The 19828-nt window shown below is 56.7% G+C and overlaps 9 protein-coding genes across 9 annotated transcripts; 6 read left to right on the top strand and 3 right to left on the bottom strand.

Annotated features, from left to right (window-relative positions):
* Positions 1-142: 142 nt before the first annotated feature.
* On the top strand, positions 143-786 carry BXZ73DRAFT_49782 (uncharacterized protein; the record flags this gene model as incomplete). Its single annotated transcript, XM_048020315.1, has 2 exons — positions 143-613; positions 673-786. The coding sequence occupies 2 exons, from the start codon at positions 143-145 to the stop codon at positions 784-786; spliced, it is 585 nt and encodes a 194-aa protein (XP_047876185.1).
* A 509-nt stretch (positions 787-1295) lies between these two features.
* On the top strand, positions 1296-3168 carry BXZ73DRAFT_78915 (uncharacterized protein; the record flags this gene model as incomplete). Its single annotated transcript, XM_048022961.1, has 6 exons — positions 1296-1671; positions 1725-2190; positions 2242-2543; positions 2619-2637; positions 2931-2978; positions 3123-3168. The coding sequence occupies 6 exons, from the start codon at positions 1296-1298 to the stop codon at positions 3166-3168; spliced, it is 1257 nt and encodes a 418-aa protein (XP_047876184.1).
* Positions 3169-7083: 3915 nt separating this feature from the next.
* BXZ73DRAFT_91041 (acyl-CoA dehydrogenase domain-containing protein) lies at positions 7084-8929 on the top strand (the record flags this gene model as incomplete). The annotated part of the gene is made up of 11 exons (XM_048025835.1): positions 7084-7174; positions 7227-7249; positions 7303-7352; positions 7407-7431; positions 7487-7529; positions 7579-7702; positions 7802-7911; positions 7965-8512; positions 8568-8701; positions 8750-8810; positions 8870-8929. The coding sequence occupies 11 exons, from the start codon at positions 7084-7086 to the stop codon at positions 8927-8929; spliced, it is 1269 nt and encodes a 422-aa protein (XP_047876183.1).
* Positions 8930-9394: 465 nt separating this feature from the next.
* On the top strand, positions 9395-10950 carry BXZ73DRAFT_103104 (uncharacterized protein; the record flags this gene model as incomplete). The annotated part of the gene is made up of 7 exons (XM_048015474.1): positions 9395-9496; positions 9564-9650; positions 9703-9939; positions 9992-10099; positions 10156-10172; positions 10225-10504; positions 10564-10950. 7 exons carry the CDS (start codon positions 9395-9397, stop codon positions 10948-10950), a joined length of 1218 nt encoding a protein of 405 aa, XP_047876182.1.
* Positions 10951-11362: 412 nt separating this feature from the next.
* BXZ73DRAFT_103103 (uncharacterized protein) lies at positions 11363-11787 on the bottom strand (the record flags this gene model as incomplete). Its single annotated transcript, XM_048015473.1, has 3 exons — positions 11363-11416; positions 11463-11614; positions 11676-11787. 3 exons carry the CDS (start codon positions 11785-11787, stop codon positions 11363-11365), a joined length of 318 nt encoding a protein of 105 aa, XP_047876181.1.
* A 301-nt stretch (positions 11788-12088) lies between these two features.
* BXZ73DRAFT_49701 (uncharacterized protein) lies at positions 12089-12622 on the top strand (the record flags this gene model as incomplete). The annotated part of the gene is made up of 3 exons (XM_048020303.1): positions 12089-12293; positions 12358-12506; positions 12563-12622. The coding sequence occupies 3 exons, from the start codon at positions 12089-12091 to the stop codon at positions 12620-12622; spliced, it is 414 nt and encodes a 137-aa protein (XP_047876180.1).
* A 2589-nt stretch (positions 12623-15211) lies between these two features.
* On the bottom strand, positions 15212-15649 carry BXZ73DRAFT_49638 (uncharacterized protein; the record flags this gene model as incomplete). The annotated part of the gene is made up of 3 exons (XM_048020286.1): positions 15212-15265; positions 15330-15481; positions 15538-15649. The coding sequence occupies 3 exons, from the start codon at positions 15647-15649 to the stop codon at positions 15212-15214; spliced, it is 318 nt and encodes a 105-aa protein (XP_047876179.1).
* Positions 15650-15917: 268 nt separating this feature from the next.
* On the top strand, positions 15918-16777 carry BXZ73DRAFT_49641 (uncharacterized protein; the record flags this gene model as incomplete). The annotated part of the gene is made up of 4 exons (XM_048020288.1): positions 15918-16274; positions 16335-16459; positions 16524-16659; positions 16727-16777. The coding sequence occupies 4 exons, from the start codon at positions 15918-15920 to the stop codon at positions 16775-16777; spliced, it is 669 nt and encodes a 222-aa protein (XP_047876178.1).
* Positions 16778-17062: 285 nt separating this feature from the next.
* On the bottom strand, positions 17063-19734 carry BXZ73DRAFT_78909 (uncharacterized protein; the record flags this gene model as incomplete). Its single annotated transcript, XM_048022960.1, has 13 exons — positions 17063-17179; positions 17275-17326; positions 17388-17488; positions 17510-17524; positions 17682-17832; positions 17908-17979; positions 18049-18519; positions 18544-18568; positions 18631-18682; positions 18786-18889; positions 18992-19072; positions 19254-19554; positions 19636-19734. The coding sequence occupies 13 exons, from the start codon at positions 19732-19734 to the stop codon at positions 17063-17065; spliced, it is 1641 nt and encodes a 546-aa protein (XP_047876177.1).
* Positions 19735-19828: the final 94 nt, after the last annotated feature.

The following is a 19828-nucleotide window of genomic DNA, read 5'->3' as shown; positions in this document are numbered from 1 at the left end:
CAGCTCTCCGCACCAAGAATCGAACCAACGGGATGTGATGATGCGCGGCCCGACGGCACGACCCACTGCGCATAGACAGCTCTATCTCACTCTCCCATCCTCGTCCCTCGTTCCCATACATGCCCCCGCTACCACTGCTGCCATGAGCTCCACCCCACCTGCCGGCCAGAAGCTATCTCCGGTGCGTGCCGCGCTGCGAGCAATCTCTCAGCGGACGCGCACCCCGCTCCCGTCCCTCATACTCTCCTTCGGCATCATTCACGAAGTGACCGCGATCTTCCCCCTCGCCGGCTTCTTCTTCACAGCGCGAGCTTTCGGCGTCGGCGAGACTGTCGTCCGCGCAATCACTCTCCCGACGCCTTCCGACGAGCCTGGGGAGGATGGCGGGATTGCAACGCAGATCCGGGACGGAGCGGTCGGCCAGAGGCTGCGGGAATGGATGGCGGAGGGCGAGACGCATGTAGAGAAGGTCGGGCGGCGGCACGGCTGGTTTGGGTTCGAGAAGGGGAGCACGCCCTCCCCGCAAGCAGTGTCGAACACCGAGGCCGCGACGGTGTCGGGGAAGATCGCAGGCGACGTCGCGAATGCCGTGGTGGCTTACGCGTTGACGAAGGTACGTGTTCTTTGCCTGATCCCCTCGGGATGTGTCTTTAATGTCAGACGTACGCACAGGCCATCTTTCCCGTCCGCGTTGGGCTTTCTCTCTATCTTGCCCCAGGGTTCTCAAGGACCCTGGTACAACCAGTTGGGACGTTTGTAGCTAGGATATTCAAACGGTCTTCATAGCCTCTGTGAGTACGATGGTACCAGAAATTTATATCGCCTCTGCTCTCGGTTCCAGCACATTTCCACTCTGTTTCTCTCATAACTCCACACTCAAGTGCGTCGCTACGCGTTGTGCGAGGGACACGTGATCGTGTCCCAAAGCAAGTATGCTCCATCCAGGAATACCGCGAAGAGACTGGCAGAGGTTGGTGGATGCATTCATCGCGCAAGCTGCAGGCTGCAAACCTTTGTTATTGGCGTAAGATCCTGAATCTGCACCGATGGGATGGCGTGACACTAGTACAGCGCGTCGTCCTGCTTTCGCTTCAGTGGCTCTCACACAGCCACTGCACTAGCCTCTTGCTTTGTCGCATTCCGTCTATGCTGCTCAGAGCCACACCTAGGGCGCAGTCTGGCGATATCGCTTTGTATGTCCCGTGGCGTGTGCACTCTGGATTTAAGGCCACTCGTTCCATGTCCTTGGCCTTCCTTCCGTCCACTCCATCACCGGTGAACCCCCGCGTCAAGAGATGTCCTGCTCACCCGACGCCCTTCTTCAGATGGCGCAGCCAAAACTGGAAGGTTTCAGATCCTCGCCGAGCGGCTACCAGCTCTTCAGATCCTGGTACAATTACCAGCGAACGCAACCCACGGCCAATCCCTCGTTCAACAACGTCAAAGACAGCGTGGCCTGGAACACGCTGCTATCGGACCAAAAGACACCATGGTGCGACAAGGCGAAGGATCTCGCGTGGCTTCGGGTGACGAATAGAACAGAGCTAGCGATGTTTCTCTTCGCAACGCCTCCATGGAGTCCGGAGGGATTCGCGCTGTCTGCTGTGAATGTGGAGAAACTGGCTGAAGTAGTGGCAACCATGAGGGCAAAACGCGAGGTCAGGAGAGCCAGTGCGTGATTGTGCTAGAATTTCCTGCTGTCGTGCGCTGATATCACCCAACAGAACGGCCGAGGCGCTCCACCTCTTCGCATCCTGCCCAAGCCTCGTCCCAACGCAACACGAGTTTCGGATATCACCCTCCAGATGAGGATACCCCAGCAGAGCATACACTTCGACCGCATACCGAGGAGCAGAAGGCTGTGTTCAACGCTATGCAGACGCTTCTTCGCGGTTTCACAATGACCATCCCGGCCGACAGCTATGTGGCTCGCGCGCTGGGATACTCCCAGGATCGCTCGCTACCTGCACCTCCCCAACAACTACCTATGCAAGCTTCGTCTTCCCCGAGCGACTTGAGCGGCAGCTACGCTGCTCAGTCTTCAGCAATGTCGTCAGACTACGATTGTGCAACGGTCACCCCTAATCCCACCGAACCAGAACGAAGTTCGACCCCCTACGGTCTCCCGGGGCCACTCGGGCCACTCCCCGCTTCTCCCATCTCCACGCCGACCATCCCCTTGCGAAAAAGGTCTCTCGTCTCCCGTCGTGCCGCTCACACTCAACACCACCCATACATCAGACCGCGACACGAACCCGCTCCGACACATTGCTCCTCCGACACGGCTCCTGACGAAGGGTATGCTAGAATGGCGATTGACCGGTTCTCTCCGTCTGGTTCGTCGGTTACGTGTCTTCAAGAAAGCGGTGTCTCCGGTGATCCCATACCGCTATTTGGCACCTCCACGCACACAAACGAATCCCTCCCTCGAGGCGGACTGTCCCACACCCACCACGTTCCTCAGCGTGTCTCGGCTCCGGATCCCTCCCTCCAAGACGCAGGTTTCGGTGGCTTCGACGCTCCGTCAGCTGAGGGGCTCACCGGTGAGCCTGTTGCAAGCGGCTCTGTGTTACAGTGTCTTGCCGCCGGATCGCCTTACGATTCGGTCGTTGATACAGAGGGAGATGTGGACGACGAGTGAGTAAGGGCTTGAGTATGGGCTGGGCGAGCTCTTGCAAATGGAGCATTTTTATGTAATTGACCCTTGGTATAATAGTGTTCAAATCCGATCATGAGACCGTGTTGGCACGACCACAACTACAAGTGTTGCAATGGGCTTCGCTTTTTGCGAATGTTTGACGGCCACTCAACTGTGATCACGGCTGGCCACTACAAGCGATACCACGACCACGCTTTTGTCCACCGTCCCTTGAAAGAAAGCATGACAGGTATTAGAATTTGGCTTTCCTAGCTTCTCAAACGTCATCTAGATCCCTTCCCAGAGTCCGCCTGCCAAAAAAAGTCACCATGATCATCAGGTGCGTACCAGTGACTCTACAAACTACCTTCATCTACGCTGAAAAGCACTCTAATATGGTCTCAATCACACATCCAGATCCGACGAAACCGCATTTCTGGAGCATATACCTCAGTACACCTATATATATACCGATACCTATTAGGTGTCGGAACAATGGGCATGTGCCAATTCCTGGGGCATATGGGTAGGCGCGGGCCGTGTGCGCACAGCGGGCGCCTAGAAAAGACTTGCGTCTTCCGAGATTAGAACCCCGGCCTAGCATAAACAAAGCGCAGCTCAGCAATATTACAGCTGAGCTACGCATCCTTACGGAGTTCCCCATATATGTTTTTATGGATCTACTGCGCCCACGAATATGTTATCAGATCTCCCATCAGCCTGTGTTATCTCTCCCGCTTGCGCCCACGTTATCTCCCACGCCCACGTCGCGCGCTTCCGACCTGCCCCCCGTGCTCGTCGTCCCCGACAGCGAGCTCGCTGTCCCGTCGCCCCGCTCTCCCCTCTCATCCGTTTCCCTCCATTCCTTTTTTTATCCACTTTTATTCTCAATGCGCACCTAATGGTATATAATGCAATACCCTCACTCAGCTGGGTGAGCCTGCATTGAGCTCTTATACCTCCAAAATGCGTGCAACATAGGAACCTACGCAATTGATCAATGGTCTGGCTAATATCTGCATCAGATAGTATTATGTGAACTTGTCTTTCATCTGAAATCGCAGGTGGATAGCTGGAAGGGTGCAAGTATGATGTCATATGTCATTTTAAGATGACATATTCCATAGTGGTATGGTATATATGTTTATCGTCATATGTACACCTAGAATCATACATAGATATCATTCAGAGAGTATTGCACAAAGAAGCAGGTGAAACGACGATATTTCGGTGAAGATATGACATGTGCTCAGAAGGGAGGACTGCATTGAAAATCCGGCCTTCATATGTTCTTGTGCAGACGTCCAGTCATTGTACCTTTTGTTTCATTGCGTTCCTACAGATTTATAGAGCTCAGATCGTCAGTTTCGTGCTTATCGGTGGAGGATTGAAGATAGGGTATGGTATGTCATTATTCTATGACATAGTGTATAGCAAGATGACATGTGCTCCGATTACTTTTCTGAAAAGCGGAATAGAACAGGGCACTCTTCTCCTACATGATGCAGAAGTAATCTCGAAAAACGGCTGAGAAACGGCGGAGATATGTTAGAGGAGCCTATTTCGGCGGGTTGTGCAGAGGACGCTCTTGAACCACCCACACCGCTTGGCACGCTCTGGGCTCCTCTAACATATCTCCGCCGTTTCTCAGCCGTTTTTCGAGATTACTTCTGCATCATGTAGGAGAAGAGTGCCCTGTTCTATTCCGCTTTTCAGAAAAGTAATCGGAGCACATGTCATCTTGCTATACACTATGTCATAGAATAATGACATACCATACCCTATCTTCAATCCTCCACCGATAAGCACGAAACTGACGATCTGAGCTCTATAAATCTGTAGGAACGCAATGAAACAAAAGGTACAATGACTGGACGTCTGCACAAGAACATATGAAGGCCGGATTTTCAATGCAGTCCTCCCTTCTGAGCACATGTCATATCTTCACCGAAATATCGTCGTTTCACCTGCTTCTTTGTGCAATACTCTCTGAATGATATCTATGTATGATTCTAGGTGTACATATGACGATAAACATATATACCATACCACTATGGAATATGTCATCTTAAAATGACATATGACATCATACTTGCACCCTTCCAGCTATCCACCTGCGATTTCAGATGAAAGACAAGTTCACATAATACTATCTGATGCAGATATTAGCCAGACCATTGATCAATTGCGTAGGTTCCTATGTTGCACGCATTTTGGAGGTATAAGAGCTCAATGCAGGCTCACCCAGCTGAGTGAGGGTATTGCATTATATACCATTAGGTGCGCATTGAGAATAAAAGTGGATAAAAAAAGGAATGGAGGGAAACGGATGAGAGGGGAGAGCGGGGCGACGGGACAGCGAGCTCGCTGTCGGGGACGACGAGCACGGGTGGCGGTGCGGGGAGGCGCCGGCGGAGACGCGGCGGTGCGGAGCATCCGGAGATATCGGGGCCATCAAGGCAGGCGGCGCGGCGGCGCGGGGGAAGGCGCTGACTGCCACGGCTATCAGAGATAGGCGCCGGTAAGTGCCACGGCCTAATTGGCAGGTGCACAATCAGTACCAAGATAAGCGCCATCCATGCAGCTGGGGAGCGTTTTGTGCAAGTGCGAAAAGCCCTCTGTGAGTAGAAGTGTTCATACCTACCTTTTGATGAGGCTATATAACTTCAAGTTTATGCGTTATAAACAGCCTGATGGTGCAGTTGGTGGAGCGGCAAGTACATCCCGGATACCCGTGTTCGAAACAGATTGAATGTACTTTGAGTTTTGCCGGGCGCTTCGCGCGTGGCAGCCTGCGGCCTATCTCGTCACGTGGTGGTTTCTTTGTGCGCGGGTATATGGCACATGCCAATTGATCTGACACCTAATAGGTGTCATTATATACTCTAGCGTACTGAGGTCCCTCTTCTGGAGATGCGCAACGTCCACGTACTCAAGAGCTTCCAGAACTACGTGAAAGTCACCGGCCAGCTCCCCACCCGCGAGCAACTCATACGCTTCAACGAAGTAGCTAAGCCGCCCGCGAGATCGCCACCCACTAAGATGCTCTGTGCAGGATGGTTCACGAAATCCGCGAGTGCAACTACGAGTGGGCCATCGGCGATAGCCTCCTCGCCGCCCCTGGGCAAACGCTCTCGCCGGACATGTACTTCCCGTCGCTCATCTCGCCGCCCCATGGACCATCTGCGACCGCAGCACGGAGCACGGAATCCCTGACGCCGCGTCCACCGCCAGCTCCGGTCGCAAAACCGGAGTCCGAGGCGAAGCGTTACTACGACCCGTTCGCGAACATGGAACCCGTGTATCTCCCTGGTCCCTGACCCGACCCGCTTGCACCCGAGACTGTGACGACGGCCGCCGTAGCGGAGGAGGAGGCTGCGCTCGCGCACACACTGGTGATGAGCCAACCGCATATCAGTTAAGTATGGGCTCCGCTCGGGGGGCGGCGACACGATGGACCAGTGGCGAGCGAAGAAGAGCCAGGCGACGTGGTACGCTCGGGGCAGGTTCATCCGTTCGGCGACAGCTCAGCGAGTTAAATTTAGGAATGATGCGCAGGCTGATATGTCGTGATGTCCTTCTGTTATTGAACTGATATGCATTATGCTATTATGTTTGTACCACAGGCCACCGCTGGGAGAAGCCCCTGCAAGCAGAACTAGGCAAGCGTGATTTACGTCGTCAGCGAATGGTCACGAGTATGATTCTTTCTGACACTCACCAGGGATCAGCCCGTCGCTCAAAGGCGCGATTGCGTCGAACGCCCCGACGGACAAGTCGAGGTCGTTCGCACAGGCGCAGGTCGTGCGACAATCGTGGTGCTTGTAACTCGTATCTGTTTCTGTTTGAAGCATTGGGGAGACATAGTGGCGCCCGAGACGTACATCTCCACGCCTGCAGCGGAAAACGGTAGCAACACTTTGTGAGTCATAGTCGGAGGGATGCGAGTAGAGACGTACAGATTGCGGCAACGTGGTAGCTGTCGCTGTTGACGATACCACATGCACCTGGGAGGCCGTTTTGGTAGTAGTACGTCGCACTACGAGACGTGTGATAAAGGTGATTAATGATTATCCAGAGAAGACCGGGGCACGAGACACTAAGACAGTGGCAGTTGCACTGGAGAATGCAGCGCAAGCAGAAGCGAAGACGAGGAAGCGCATCATTTCAACCAGCTAGACCTCAAGGAGGCTAAGTAGAGATACGTCAACGTTTAAACATTGGTGGTGGTGAGAGGACAACTCGAGGGGAAAAGCTGTGAGGGCAGCGCCGCCGAGGGCCGAAGCGACCCGGCGCACATTCGGCTCGGACCAAGGTCCGAGGGGCCCTGCCCTCGGCGCTCATTGTAATGCATTACCCCGCACACGGTTTCTCCTGTCTCGACTCTCGACCTCCCCTTCTCGCGCGCTCTCGTCCCCGTCTCTGTTCTCTGTACCCTCCAAAACATGCTAGCAGCAAAGGCACTCAGATGTGCGGCGCGCGCGAGCCGCGCGACCCCCATGAAGGGCTGCGCTGTGGGGAAGCGAATGGCTTCTGGTAAGTCGCGTTGGCACATGTACATGAATCGCACCACCTCATCTGCTGGAAGGCTACACTAAGTTCGACTGGGAGGCGAGAAATTTTCGGAAAGCCCGAGGTCTTAATCCTTGCTGACCCTTCGGTAGGACCCGGTCAGCTTGGAGTCGCTGCTCATGGAGGAGGAAATCGCTATCCGGTGTGTCCCTTGGCATGCTAGCTTGCACCGGTGCTCATCGTTCTCTCTCGTTAGAGACACTGCTCGCACCTTCTGTCAAGTGAGTTGTCCGAGGCAGCCGCCGTATCGGTATTGTCATGGATGTGGCCTCGCAGGAATATCTCGCGCCTCGAGTACTTGACGCACAGAGGACAGAAAGTGAGCTCCCTGCCTAGGCTCCGAACGCGTTTGATGACCGCGTCTGCAGATTTCAACCACGATATGCTTCCCGCAATGGGGGAGCTCGGCTTGCTTGGGCCGACAATTCAGGGTTACGACTGTGCGGGTGTGAGCAGCGTGGCATATGGGCTGATCGCGCGCGAGGTTGAACGGTACGTCATTGCTTTCCACTCCTTGCGCGCCCCCTCCTCCTGTCCTCCAATATCACGCATTTGTTCCCTTGCAACATGAGTCTTATCGTATCCCTTCAGTGTTGACTCCGGGTACCGCTCAATCATGTCCGTTCAGTCGTCGCTAGTCATGCATCCCATCCACGCCTACGGTACGAAGGAGCAGAAAGAGAAGTACCTCCCCGCGCTGGGTATGATCAAGCCATCCCTAGAGCCATCTCTATCGCTCACATTCTCACCGCAGCTAAGGGCAAGCTCGTTGGTTGCTTCGGGCTCACGGAGCCCAACCACGGTTCCGACCCCGCCGGCATGGAGACCACCGCGACGGAAGTCGACGGCGGCTACGTCCTCAACGGCTCCAAGACCTGGATCTCAAACGCGCCTGTCGCTGACGTCTTTATCATCTGGGCGCGCTGCAAGTGGGACAGCAAGATTCGCGGGTTCATCCTCGAAAAGGGCATGCCCGGCCTCACCGCACCCCCCATCAAGCATAAACTCGCGCTCCGCTGCTCGGTCACGGGCTCGATCTTCATGGACGGAGTCAAGGCGCCGAAGGAGGCGATGCTACCCCACGGAGAAGGCCTCGGCGCGCCGTTTGGCTGCCTGAACAGCGCGCGGTTCGGGATCGCCTGGGGGTCCATGGGTGCGCTCGAGGACTGCGTGCACCGCACGCGCGAGTACGCGCTCGAGCGGATGCAGTTCAAGAGGCCGCTCGCGTCGTTCCAGCTTGTGCAGAAGAAGCTTGCGGACGCGCAGACTGAGGTCGCGCTTGGCCTCCTTGCGAGCTGGCAGGTGCGCGATCGTTGTCTCCGTTTGGCATGGTCACGGTGTTGACGAGACTATCCAGGTCGGAAAGCTGAAGGATGAGGGCAAGGTTGCGCCTGAGATGATCTCTCTCATTAAGCGTAACAACTGTGGGAAGGCCCTGGAGCACTCCCGCAGGGTCCTCGACATTCTTGGCGGCAACGCCTGCGCGGACGAGTCAGTAGCTTCATATATTACTTTGCGTCTTGTCTCACACTATGACAGGTACCACGTTGGGCGGCATGTTGCGAACCTCCAAGTGGTCAACACCTACGAGGGAACATACGTAAGTCTTCCATCTTTCACACGCCTGTAAGAGACGGTGATATGCTAATGATGCTACAGGACATTCATACCCTTATCCTCGGCAAAGCCATCACCGGCATCCAGGCGTTCGTGAACTGAACACTGGTGCAATCGTATATTTGCCGTTTTAATGAGAAGGAACCTTCAAGATTACCTTGGAGACACAGATGTCTATCTCGTGCATGTAATTACACGCTCAACAGGATTGATTCCCTGCTCTCGGAGAGGTCTCCAACAGCTGTGCTTCCAATTTGGTCGTCAGCGCAATTTCGCCGTTCCGTCGCAATCCGTCATGCATCTACTGCCTTAGGTTCCCCCAAACTGTCTTGATCAGCTGCAGCGTGGCTCGGCAGGACGGCGATTTCGTCGCCTCCCTCCGTAAGCGCTTGACCTTCCGTCGATGCGTCCAAATCGCGTCGACCCGTCGCGCGATTGAGCCCACGTGACCGCGTCGGTCGCTTGGTGCTGCGGCAAACTCTGTTATACGAATTCTATCCTCATCCACGAGCATGGCACACACTCTCACCTACTCTCCTCTCCTTTGCACACATACCGGGCGTAGGGATGGGTGACCTCGGTGCCGACTCAGTACTGGCCTCGGAGTTCGTCACCTTCCTCCATGCTCAGCTTAAAGCAAGTCGGGACGAAGTAGAGCGACTCAAGCAAGTGAGTGCATCTTATGCAAACACCGATGGCATTGTTGGGGAGAACTTGTGCTGATGAAGCCACACAGGAAAATACCTCCTTGCAAGCTGAACTCCACGAGGTCCGACAAGCATTGGAGCCGGACAAATCAGAGCATATAGCTGGGGATGACTCGGTGAGTTCATCTTCATCCGTCCTTCATCATCTAGCCCTGAGACGTCATGAAGACTGTCGCGAAGTTGCAGTCCGATCTGGAGATACTTCGTCAGGAGGTCCAGGATATGTGCGCGCTTGCTGCGGTCCATGAAGCAGACGCCAAGACCTGGAAGACGCGATACGAAGAGCTGAAACCCCAGCTGCTAGCCTCTGCGGCCGGCAATACTGCCATCTTGGACAAAATGCGCGATCAGCTGGCCAATTTTGTGACTTGTCAGCCGCATGTGACCAATGACAAGACAGCAGAGGTGTGTCCATACCTTTTGGCTCTGGTTCTCCACCCCTGAAGTTGCGTGCAAGGAATTCATCGCGTTCTTGTCGGTACTTCCGGGGGCATTTTGTTCGGACATACGCGGTAAGACCGCCCAAGCTCTTTTCCACTCCACGTACCTCCCGCTGCTTCCAAAAGTGAGTACCTACTGAAGCACACCATCTACTACTTAAGCTGATATTCGCCATGACAGTCCGCGATAGACGCATGGTAAGTGGCAAGAACGTGTGATACTTCACCGCGTCAGCTTATCGGTCCTTAGTGTGGCCGGGGGGTACGCGTTCTTCGGCCCAAACCTGTTCTGGTGCGGGCCTCTCTCACAGCACGCGTACGTCGTCCACCCATGTCTCAAGTACAACCCCAAGTTCGCGAATGGAGAGACACAGTGGTCTCTCGACTCTCGGTGGTCTCAAATGATGGGCCAACAACGGGACCTCTTCTACCTACACAACGGGAGCGTATGCTACGCAGGGACTTTCATATGTCACTCTGGCCCGCGCTCCGTCTCATTGAGCCATATGACATCGGTGAATGCGAACGAGGTGAGTATCGCTCTGACGACCGATGATTGGTGCATACTCTTACTACCGCCTGCCTGCAGCAATTTGCAACCACCCTCGCTAGAGGGACATTCGACGCGATGAACGTGAACCAGAAAGCAAAGGGAAAGGTCTACATCCCCCTCCTAGACACCCTCTATCGCGACGGATCCCTCTCGGTACAGCTGCTGGGGCTTCAGCGCGTCGGCTTCAATGAAAAGCTGTACCATATCTTGAAGAAAGCCTCCGACAAGCGTGTTATGTTCAGAACGACCGACAACTCCAGAGCCGCTCCGACGACAAAGCGCACGATGGAGGACATGCAGCAAGGAACGAACGATGCGGTGATGGAGCAATGGGACGAAGAAGCAGGGCCTTCGCCTCCGAAACTTCCACGCCTTCAGCATGGAGTGACGGTTGCCGAGCTTCCTGGCGACAATTACGCGTGAGTTCTGATACACAGGTGCTATGTGGTCGCCCTCCTTATAAACCTTTAGTATACTAGATAACGATCCTTCGCTCTTCTGATGACGACGTGGACAACTTATGTCGAGGCCTATCCAGTTTCCGTACGTCCAATGACCAGAGTTTTTGAACGGGATCGTGCCCAGAGAACCACTACGACGTCAAAGACATCGAAATCGTCGGGGAACTATATTGGGACGGCGCGCTTCCAACACTCCTAACCGCATTTAGGAGGGAGCTCCAAGAGCGCATCGACCTTGAAGGCGCTGCGATCGACTTAGACATACAGTGTTTGGGGACCGTCAGAGAAGACTACAGTGCTCGGGCACGAAGAGTGATTATGTAAGTAACAATGCAACACTTCACATGTGACTTCAGCTATTGCACACCCTCCAGTCACATCGGCACCGGGGACACGAAGGGGGTGATGAGTGTCTTCTCCTTGTCCCACTGGGATCGAGTGAGCGCTCGCCTTCTTAGTACGCACCGGACGCACCACATTGTTGATCCAATATGGGTCCCCGTGCAGACGTTCGAGGGCCTCGGCGTAGTTCGTGCACTCCCAGACCATGAGTGAACCGACCATCTCGCGCGGCTGGTCAGGCTTGTCGAGCGCGTCGTTGGGCGTGACCATGGCTCCGCCGAGCTCTGTTACAAAGTTATGGGTCGGCGTTCGCTTGTGACGCCCCCATGGAAGAAGAGAACGCACTGCGGCCGGGGTTCGCCTTCGAACGAGCGAGATGCGTCTCGCGCACAGCGAGGCGACGATTAATAGCGTCTTCGTCAGTGTAGTCGGGAGCGTAGACGGCGAAGAGAGGCATGATCGCGGCGAGAGCTGATGTGGGCCAGACGCACCCAAAGTCGATTGGCCTTCTGGTGCCAGCTGCCAGGGAAGATAAGATAGGCGGCCATGTCATATTGCTGACGTCGCACCCCCGAAACCTCTGGCACTCCTTTCGGTACCCGAAACACCCCTTGCTAACGACCCGGCTTTGCTCACAATCCTTGCCTTCGCGTTCGACGACGTTCAGGACCTCGCTAATCCGATCACTTGCTCTACTCCAACGCTCTCTTGCCTGTCCACGACGTCCTGACGGACCCTCAGCTGACACACAGACAGCCATGCAACGCATCCTCTCTCGTTCTGCGTCCCTACGTCGACCCTGCCTCCCCCAGACGCGCACACGGTCTTCCATCGCGTCTGTTCGCCACCACTTCATCGTCTACGCTCCAGATATGACCGACGAGGGCGCATTTGCGCGACGCCTGAGCGTTCGTCCCGCGCACCTCTCAGCCGCGGGTGAGCAGATCAAGACCGGGGTCTTCAGTGAGTCTCCACCGATAGTCTCCCTCGTTGCCACACCCCTATACGCACCGTGACGAATCTGCAGAGCTGGCGGGGGCGATGCTCACGCCGGAGTCCATTGCGTCTCCGACGGCGGACAAGAAAATGGTTGGGTCTGTGTTCGTGTGCGAGGCGGAGAGCTTGCAGGCGGTCCGGGAGCTCATGGAGAGCGACGTGTATTATACGAGCGGTGTGGTGCGCATATTCTACCGTGCCCCTTGCGCGCAATGTGTGGCTAACATATGTGCCAGTGGGACAAGGAGAAACTGGTCATCATGCCTCTCGCGCTCGCCACTCCACTCCCTAAGTAGACATGCTTAAGGGATATACTTTCTATCGCTGCCTCTATTGGCGGAGCGAATAGCCGTGCGCATTGGTGAACAAGCCTTCGGATACTTCTCTCCTATTGAAAGGAATCTGTCGAGAATTACGATTTATGAACACATGCATGCTCCAGGAACACGGCCACCCTCTGACCCCAGACCAAACAGCATCCGTTCCTGCGTTTGATGTTTGCTATACTTCTCCACTAGATAAGATTTTTCTTCTTCGCCGTTAGCCCTTGGGGTTCGTCTTGCTTTGATCCTCTCTGTGCAAAGAGGGCGGGGAATGTGTTCCTCATATTGCAGCTCCGGCTTAGATCCACCAACACGGTAGGCATAGGAATGTTGGCCCCTTCTCTTTCTCTGAATCTTGTCCCTGCTCGTTTTTTCCCTCATGATGGACATCCGTCAAGGGTAGTCGGCCGGGGTGGGGATGATCATGGTGATATTGAGGGGGCTCCCCGTGGGAGCTCATCGTTGGTGTTGAGGCGTAATGTGTTGACGTCGAGTTATGCCAATCATCTTCGGGTTGGGGGTTGTAAGAAGAGGACGAAGAGGGATCAAGATAGGGTATTTCGTGTTTGTCGTTTTCTGGTTGGAGAGGAGATGTCGAACTTTCGAAATCCTCTCCCACCTCAGCAGTGTGGGGATCCTGAACTCGCTCAATGGTTACTTGACAAGATCCATGCGCTGAATTCAAGGTACCTGATCCCGGTCGGAGTGTGCGGGGCTGTACAAGCCTCTCTAGTCCAGCTTCACCAGTAGGTTTAGTGATTTTTGTCTTGTGGAATGGGTCAAATACTTACGGTGAACACTTTCGAGGTTTTCTGTTCCGCGATGGGGTACCTCACCACTAGGGAACATCTCCTCTCCATGTGTCGGGCGTTGCAATGTGTTGTAAGGCATGTGGATGCGGGAATGGACTATCAGGGAAGTGACTGATGCTTTTCGCGACGATGAACTTGGCTCTTTTATGGTGTTTCCTGAAAAACGTCCCGATCGTCGCTGTCTTTTGTTTATTATAATACGATTTAATTCATATCTCCCCTGTATTGTCTGAAACGATGTCCGGGAACACAGAATAGAGGATTCAGATGTCAATTATCTACCGCACAGGCCGTCCCTCGGCGGTGACGTAATGCGAATGCCTCGGAGCAACCCCGGGCCGCTGAGCGTCTGAAGCTGGTTCAACTTTGGGCGCCAAAGCCATGCCATCCCGTTAAGCGTCTCGGCCAGTGCCGACGCTCCTTTGTCCTCGTCCCAGCGGATAGCCGGCTGGGACGCAGCCAGGAGCCAGGCAAAAGCTCGCCACGACCTCTCTAGATCGCCACATCCTCTCTCAATCTCTCCTGCGATACCCCACCATCATGAACACGCCCACGAACGAGGCGCGAGCCGCATCGGAGCCTCGCGACATGTCACTTGCCCAGGTCTTGCGCCTCGTATGGGTTGATACACCAGCCAACATTAGGGTCGCACTTCGCGGCGCGGGCGAACAGTTGGAGAAGACGCAGCGCGAAGAAGGTCAGGCGCGCGCCGCGGCAGGGCTGCAATCTCCCGAGGTGCGTCACGATCTGGTAGATCGCGCGAGCGCTGCTTACACGACGGCTTCTTTGTTCCCTTTCGGTTCGAGCAGTCCTGGGGATCTTACGACGAGATCTATGGATCAAGCGTGTGCACTCGGCTTCCGCCAGCATGCGACCAGCTTGAGCTTGTCGTCTACCCTGTGGACCCCGACATCGCCGTGGACCACTACGACATCGACCCATCCGCCAGCCCATGGAGTTGGGCTACGGACGATGCGACCCTCTCCGCGCACCTCCACGCACCGCTGTACGGACACCCCCACACGCTCCGCGATAACGACATGACGCACGACGAGGAACCTGGCTTGCATGGTGAACCCACCGCTGACCACCGAGCGAGCGCCTACGCGACGCGTCTCGCATGTGGTGAACCAGGCGCCTTCGGGGCGCTCGCGAACGAGCTTGGTTTCGGACCCGCGGCCGCGCACGTATTCCGGCACCCTCCACCTGGAGCGGTTTGAGGGGACGATGAGGAAGATGGGGTGACGACGGATGCCTAGACCCCCCCGACGAGTCGGACTTCCGAGCGGGGGACGGAGAGAAGAATGGATCTTTGGATGTACGGATGGATGGAGAAGGATGCGCTGTGCGCCGCCCTCGCGCTGTGATAGCTATGCTCTGCTGTTATTTTTCCCTCGATTGACCCACGACTTGACTGTATTCGCTTCGTTCGTACTCGTCGTGGTCTTATTGTGTTTGATTCTGCTCATGTAGGACTCGTGCTGCTCACATATTGTAGTCTCACCTGCTCTTATTATGCCAGCTTGTACTCTTTTCTTGACGTTTCCAGAGTGCTAGAACCTTTATGACTCGTCGTCGAGCATGAAACGAGGAAGACATGCCGAGCATCCTCGTATGAACACTGCCCAGGAAACGCTGGTATATGCGCGTCTTGAGGTCTGGTGATGGCCACACTACTTTCATTACGATGGTATCATACACATTCTGCTTTTCATCTGCATGTTCGTCACATATACGTTGTCTTATAGTCTCAAAGAGGCACCGGCGAGACCCACGGCCGGATGACGGTCTTCTCCTTGTCCCACTGCGGATCGCAGACGCCAAAGAAATGAAAACATGCAGGGTAGCAGGACCCGTGTGCTACGCACCACATTGCCGGACCAGTACGGATCCTCCTCCAACATCTTGATCGCCGCCGCGTAGTTCTCGCACTCCCAGATCATGAAGGATCCCGCCATCTTCTTTGACGCGTCGGGCGAGTCGAGGGCTTCGTTGGGGGTGAGCATGGCACCACCGATCTCTGGTTCAGGGTGTCAGAACCCGCTCGAGCGGCCCATATAACAGCACTTCGCGTACTCATCGAAGGGTTGCCCGCGGCTTTCGCGAGGTGCGCAGTGCGGGCAGCGAGGCGACGGTTGATGGCGTCCTCATCGGTGTAGTCGGGGGCGTAGACGGAGAAGAGAGGCATGGCTGTCTGGAATACGTGGCAGTCAAGAGGAGAAAGAGCGTGGGTATTTCCTTCGTCACGAGCGACAGTGGAATCTACTTTGAACCCGTCACTAAGGCTGGGCGATGAGACCTTGACGAGTCCCGAGGCCCAGCGAGGATGAGACAAGTGGCCGAGATAAGATAAGCGCGCGATCCGGCGGCCCGGGTTGTCCCGCTGGCCGCCGCGGCCTTGGTCAGCGGGCAGCACTCATCGCGCGACGCGCACCTTGTTCTCTTCGACGACCACCATGCCCCCTGCAACGTCCCGAATTCTTCTGCGCGAACTTGTTCCTGGACCTTCACGCCGCGCATCTGCATACGTGCTTTCTATGAGGAATCTGTCGACGTGTTCGTCATCTCGCCCTGCCCATTCTGCCCTTCCCCGCTCCCTGCCCACACTAGCCCCGCATACACCCCGAAGGACGCTCGCGACGACCGCCGTCAGACACGCTGCTGTCGCGCAGAAACTGAGATCCGCACGCACACTGGTGGTCGCAGCCCCGTCCCAGGATGCACTGGCCCAGGAAGAGGACGAAGACGAGCCGGACGTAGAGCTCGTGTCTCCGGGAGACGTTACGATACAATTGTCGGATAGGGCAGCCGAGGTGAGCATCTCACGTTTCCGCGAAAGGCACCAGACCCCCATTCAATGCGGTTCCTCGCAGAAACTGCGAGCTGTGGCAGAGCGGGACGGCGCACAAGCTGGTCTACGACTCGCAGTAGACAGTGGAGGGTGTCACGGCTACCAGTATAGAATGGAACTCGCGAAGAGGCCGCAACCTGATGACTAGTACGTGGCTATCTATGTTTGTTTCATGCGCCAAGGAATCATCATTGTTGCTTGTCGTGTCTAGTCGTCTATCGCATCCGCGCATTCAACCGTCCAACGTGTACGTCGACGCGGTATCAATGACCCTAGTCAATGGGGCGACTGTTGACTATGCAACGGAGCTCATCGGAAGCAGCTTCAGGGTGCTGGAAAACCCACAGGTGCGCTTTGCATTGTATTCTGGCTCTGCGGGACGGCGTCCTTCCTGCTCACGCCCCTGGCTTGCAGGCGAAGGGAAGCGGATGCGGATGCGGAGTAAGCTGGGAGCTCAACGTGTGAGCTGCTTCTCCTGTTGACGGAACTCGGACGGTTGTCGCCGTGGGCGTCGCGTTCCGTGTGCATGCATGTACTAGACGATATAATACGCACGATCCGCCCGCCTTACGTCCGCCTTACCCTGCGCCGCCAAACCTTATGCCGCGTGTGTGTGCTCTTCACCCGTGGGCTCGTTCGGCCGTATATATACGGAGGTGCGCTTCATTTCGGATACTCTGAGCCGTCATTCTGCAGGACTTATGACATCATTTCTTTTGTAAGGTCAAGGTCGAAACGGCGAAGAGGCGTTCAAGGCCGCTCGCGCGTGCGCCATCCGGGCCATCTATGAAACCACGCCCATGCCATAGCAGCGGATTCCGTCTGAACGGGTCTAGTCAACGCCACGCTCAGCGGCCCTGAACATGCCTGGGGAAGAACCCCGAGCAACGTGCATGTACTGGAAGCCGCCCACGCGATCGGTAACGCGAGGGTAGGTTAGGAAGACTGCAACCCGTGCTTACGTTGGAGGTCGGAGTTGAGATCTCAGCGACTGCTCTGGCCGCGCGGGAGGTGCTGTTTGCGCGCGTCGACAGCGGCCTCGCACGGGTGCTGGTTCACTAGCCCTCACGCTCACGCGAATCCCAGCGGTGGCATCTCACCATGCCTTGGCTCTCCCCCCGAAATCGCGACCCTGAGCCGGCGACCCTCAGCACGGCCTTCGGAGCCTGTTGCGCACTGTGCAAACGACAAACGCACGCGCCGCGACCACGGCTGAAACACGCACGGATCAAGGGCAGGAGGGGAAGGAGACGGTGAGCAGTGGCCATAAGTTATGCCCGAAACTGATATACACGCATTGCACGCGGAACCAAAACCAGAGACCGCGTCGATCCGATCCGCCACGCCGTCCGTCCGTCCGTCCACGCACACCCCCAGCCACGCGGTTGTCCCGATCGCGCATCGATCCAGCTCCCCGCGAGCCGTCCCGCTGGCTCCCCTCCTCCCCCTTCCCCTCCTCCCGCCGCTCGCCTCTTTGCCGGCCGACGTCCTTATTCGTCCCCGTCGAGCATGAGGTCCTCCTGCGCCGCCAGGCCGTCGTACCACCGCTCCTCGCCCATCGGGCTTGTGACGTCGACGGTGCGCTCGAGGCTCACGCCCGCCGCGTCCGACGCATCCATGCCGACGCCGTCGCCGTCGCCCGCGGGCGGGATGGTGCCCCGGAGGAGCTGCGGGCGGCGGCGCATGTCGCGCGCGATGCAGAGGCCGCAGCCGGCGTTGGCGCGCGTGTAGCGCACCTTGCGCACGCGCGCCGACGTTCGCGGGAGTGAGGCGGGGGGCGGGTAGAGCCGGTTCCAGTAGCAGCGCGCGAAGCGGCAGCGCTTGTCGACGAGGAGCTGGCGTGGTGGGAAGGTGTGGAGGCGAGGGTAGGTGAGGGGGAGGGCGGAGGGCGGAGGCGAGGGACGGTGGGGAGAGGTTGGTCGAGAGCGGCACGTCGGGTGATCGTCCGGGAGCGGGGATGAGCGGACCCCGTATGAGTGTGAGACGGCAGGAAGATGGGTGTGGGAAGCGGAAGGACGTGGACGCAAAGGCGGGTCAGGGGGGGAACCGTATCGGCGGGGGCGTAGCGACGCGAGGGAAGTGGTGTGTCGGATGGGGAGAGCGGGATGAAGACGCGAGATGCGATGTGGACGGGTTCCGACGAAGCAGCCGGAGATACGGCGGGCGGAGAAAGAAAATTCCAGTCAGCAGTGGCGAACACACGAACACTAGCCTAGAGTGTGCGTGCTCACCAGAGCGAGCCAAGTGTGGCTGCACCTAGAACCGAGTGAGTCGCCTGTTTAGCATCGGACAGTGCGCGAAAGAGCGGTCGGACTAACCTGGAACAAACCACATTTTCGTAGTAGATGAAGCACATCCCAAGAGCAGGCTCTATATGGACGACACGACGAGTTCAAGGGGTGGGCGCACGAATGTCTCCGGAGGACTGGAGGTGAGGGACGACGACCGGTGTTTTGGGAACACGCTCTTATACCCTGCTTCCAAGAACGGGCTCCCGGCGCGACGACGCGGGCCCTCCGTGGCGCAGGCGTGCCTTCTCCCGATTCAACGGGGCCTGAAGCGGCGCGTTCAGTATACCTGTCTGTCGAGATCAGTGTCGGCACTCAAGGTCCACGCGTGCCCTGCGCGCAGTTTAGGCATGGGCGCGTACCCTCCTCAGCTCGTGATACGCTCATCTACCTTTAGTCCGCGTTAGATTGCGTCTTCCGTTCGCAGAGGACTGCAGCCCTGGGGCCGCGACCATCCTCTCTGCGCGCGGCCCTGCAACGGCGCCGCGGCCGTGCGAGGGCACACAAGCGCGCGCTCAGTGGTCCACCCATATCGTCCCACTGGTCCCGTGAACGTTCGCCCTCGGTGAGGCCGCGATCAGCCTAAGCCTGGTCTGTCATGGTTTCACGACCAGGTGCGCTTTGATTGCCTGTTATGCTCGTCGGCAACTTACACGGAGCCGGTATTAGGCTCTTCGCGCTCTCAACCAGACGGGTCGATGGCAGGCTGCCAGCCGTGAAACCACACGCACAGCGCCTCGCCCGCCATATATGTGCGTCAAGAGCGGAAGTTCGAACCCCGCCCGGAGCCTCCCTTTTCGTCCCCTTCGACTCGAGTTCTCCTCGCGTGGCCTGCGTACGCTCCGGCAGCACCCTATCCCCGGTGCGCCCTTCATCCTGCACTAGAGTGGATGCGTTAATCACAGGGTCCCGCCTCCAGATAATCTCCCCGGACGCGTGGCCGCGCCACACCGCCTTCTTGCACGGGCATGTCAATTAAGTAGGACTCTTTCCGCATCGCGTATCAGTCCTCCCATTCTCAATCTCCCTGCGCACTTCATACCCGCCCCAGAGCCCGCTGCCCGCCGCCTTCGACTCCCACGGCCGGCCAGACGGGTCGGGTTCTCTCTCGCCTCGCCGCTGGCACGCCGGCATTATTAAAATTTCCGGTCGTCAGATATTCATCTTGAAATGTAATCCGAAATGCTACGTTTCCGAACACATTTCAGACGTGAGAATACGAAGGATT

This window comes from Epithele typhae (assembly GCF_022376455.1).
Source record: "Epithele typhae strain CBS 203.58 chromosome Unknown BXZ73scaffold_37, whole genome shotgun sequence".
In the NCBI taxonomy this organism is placed as follows: domain Eukaryota; kingdom Fungi; phylum Basidiomycota; class Agaricomycetes; order Polyporales; family Epitheliaceae; genus Epithele; species Epithele typhae.
This window is presented reverse-complemented; position numbering and strand designations above follow the sequence as displayed.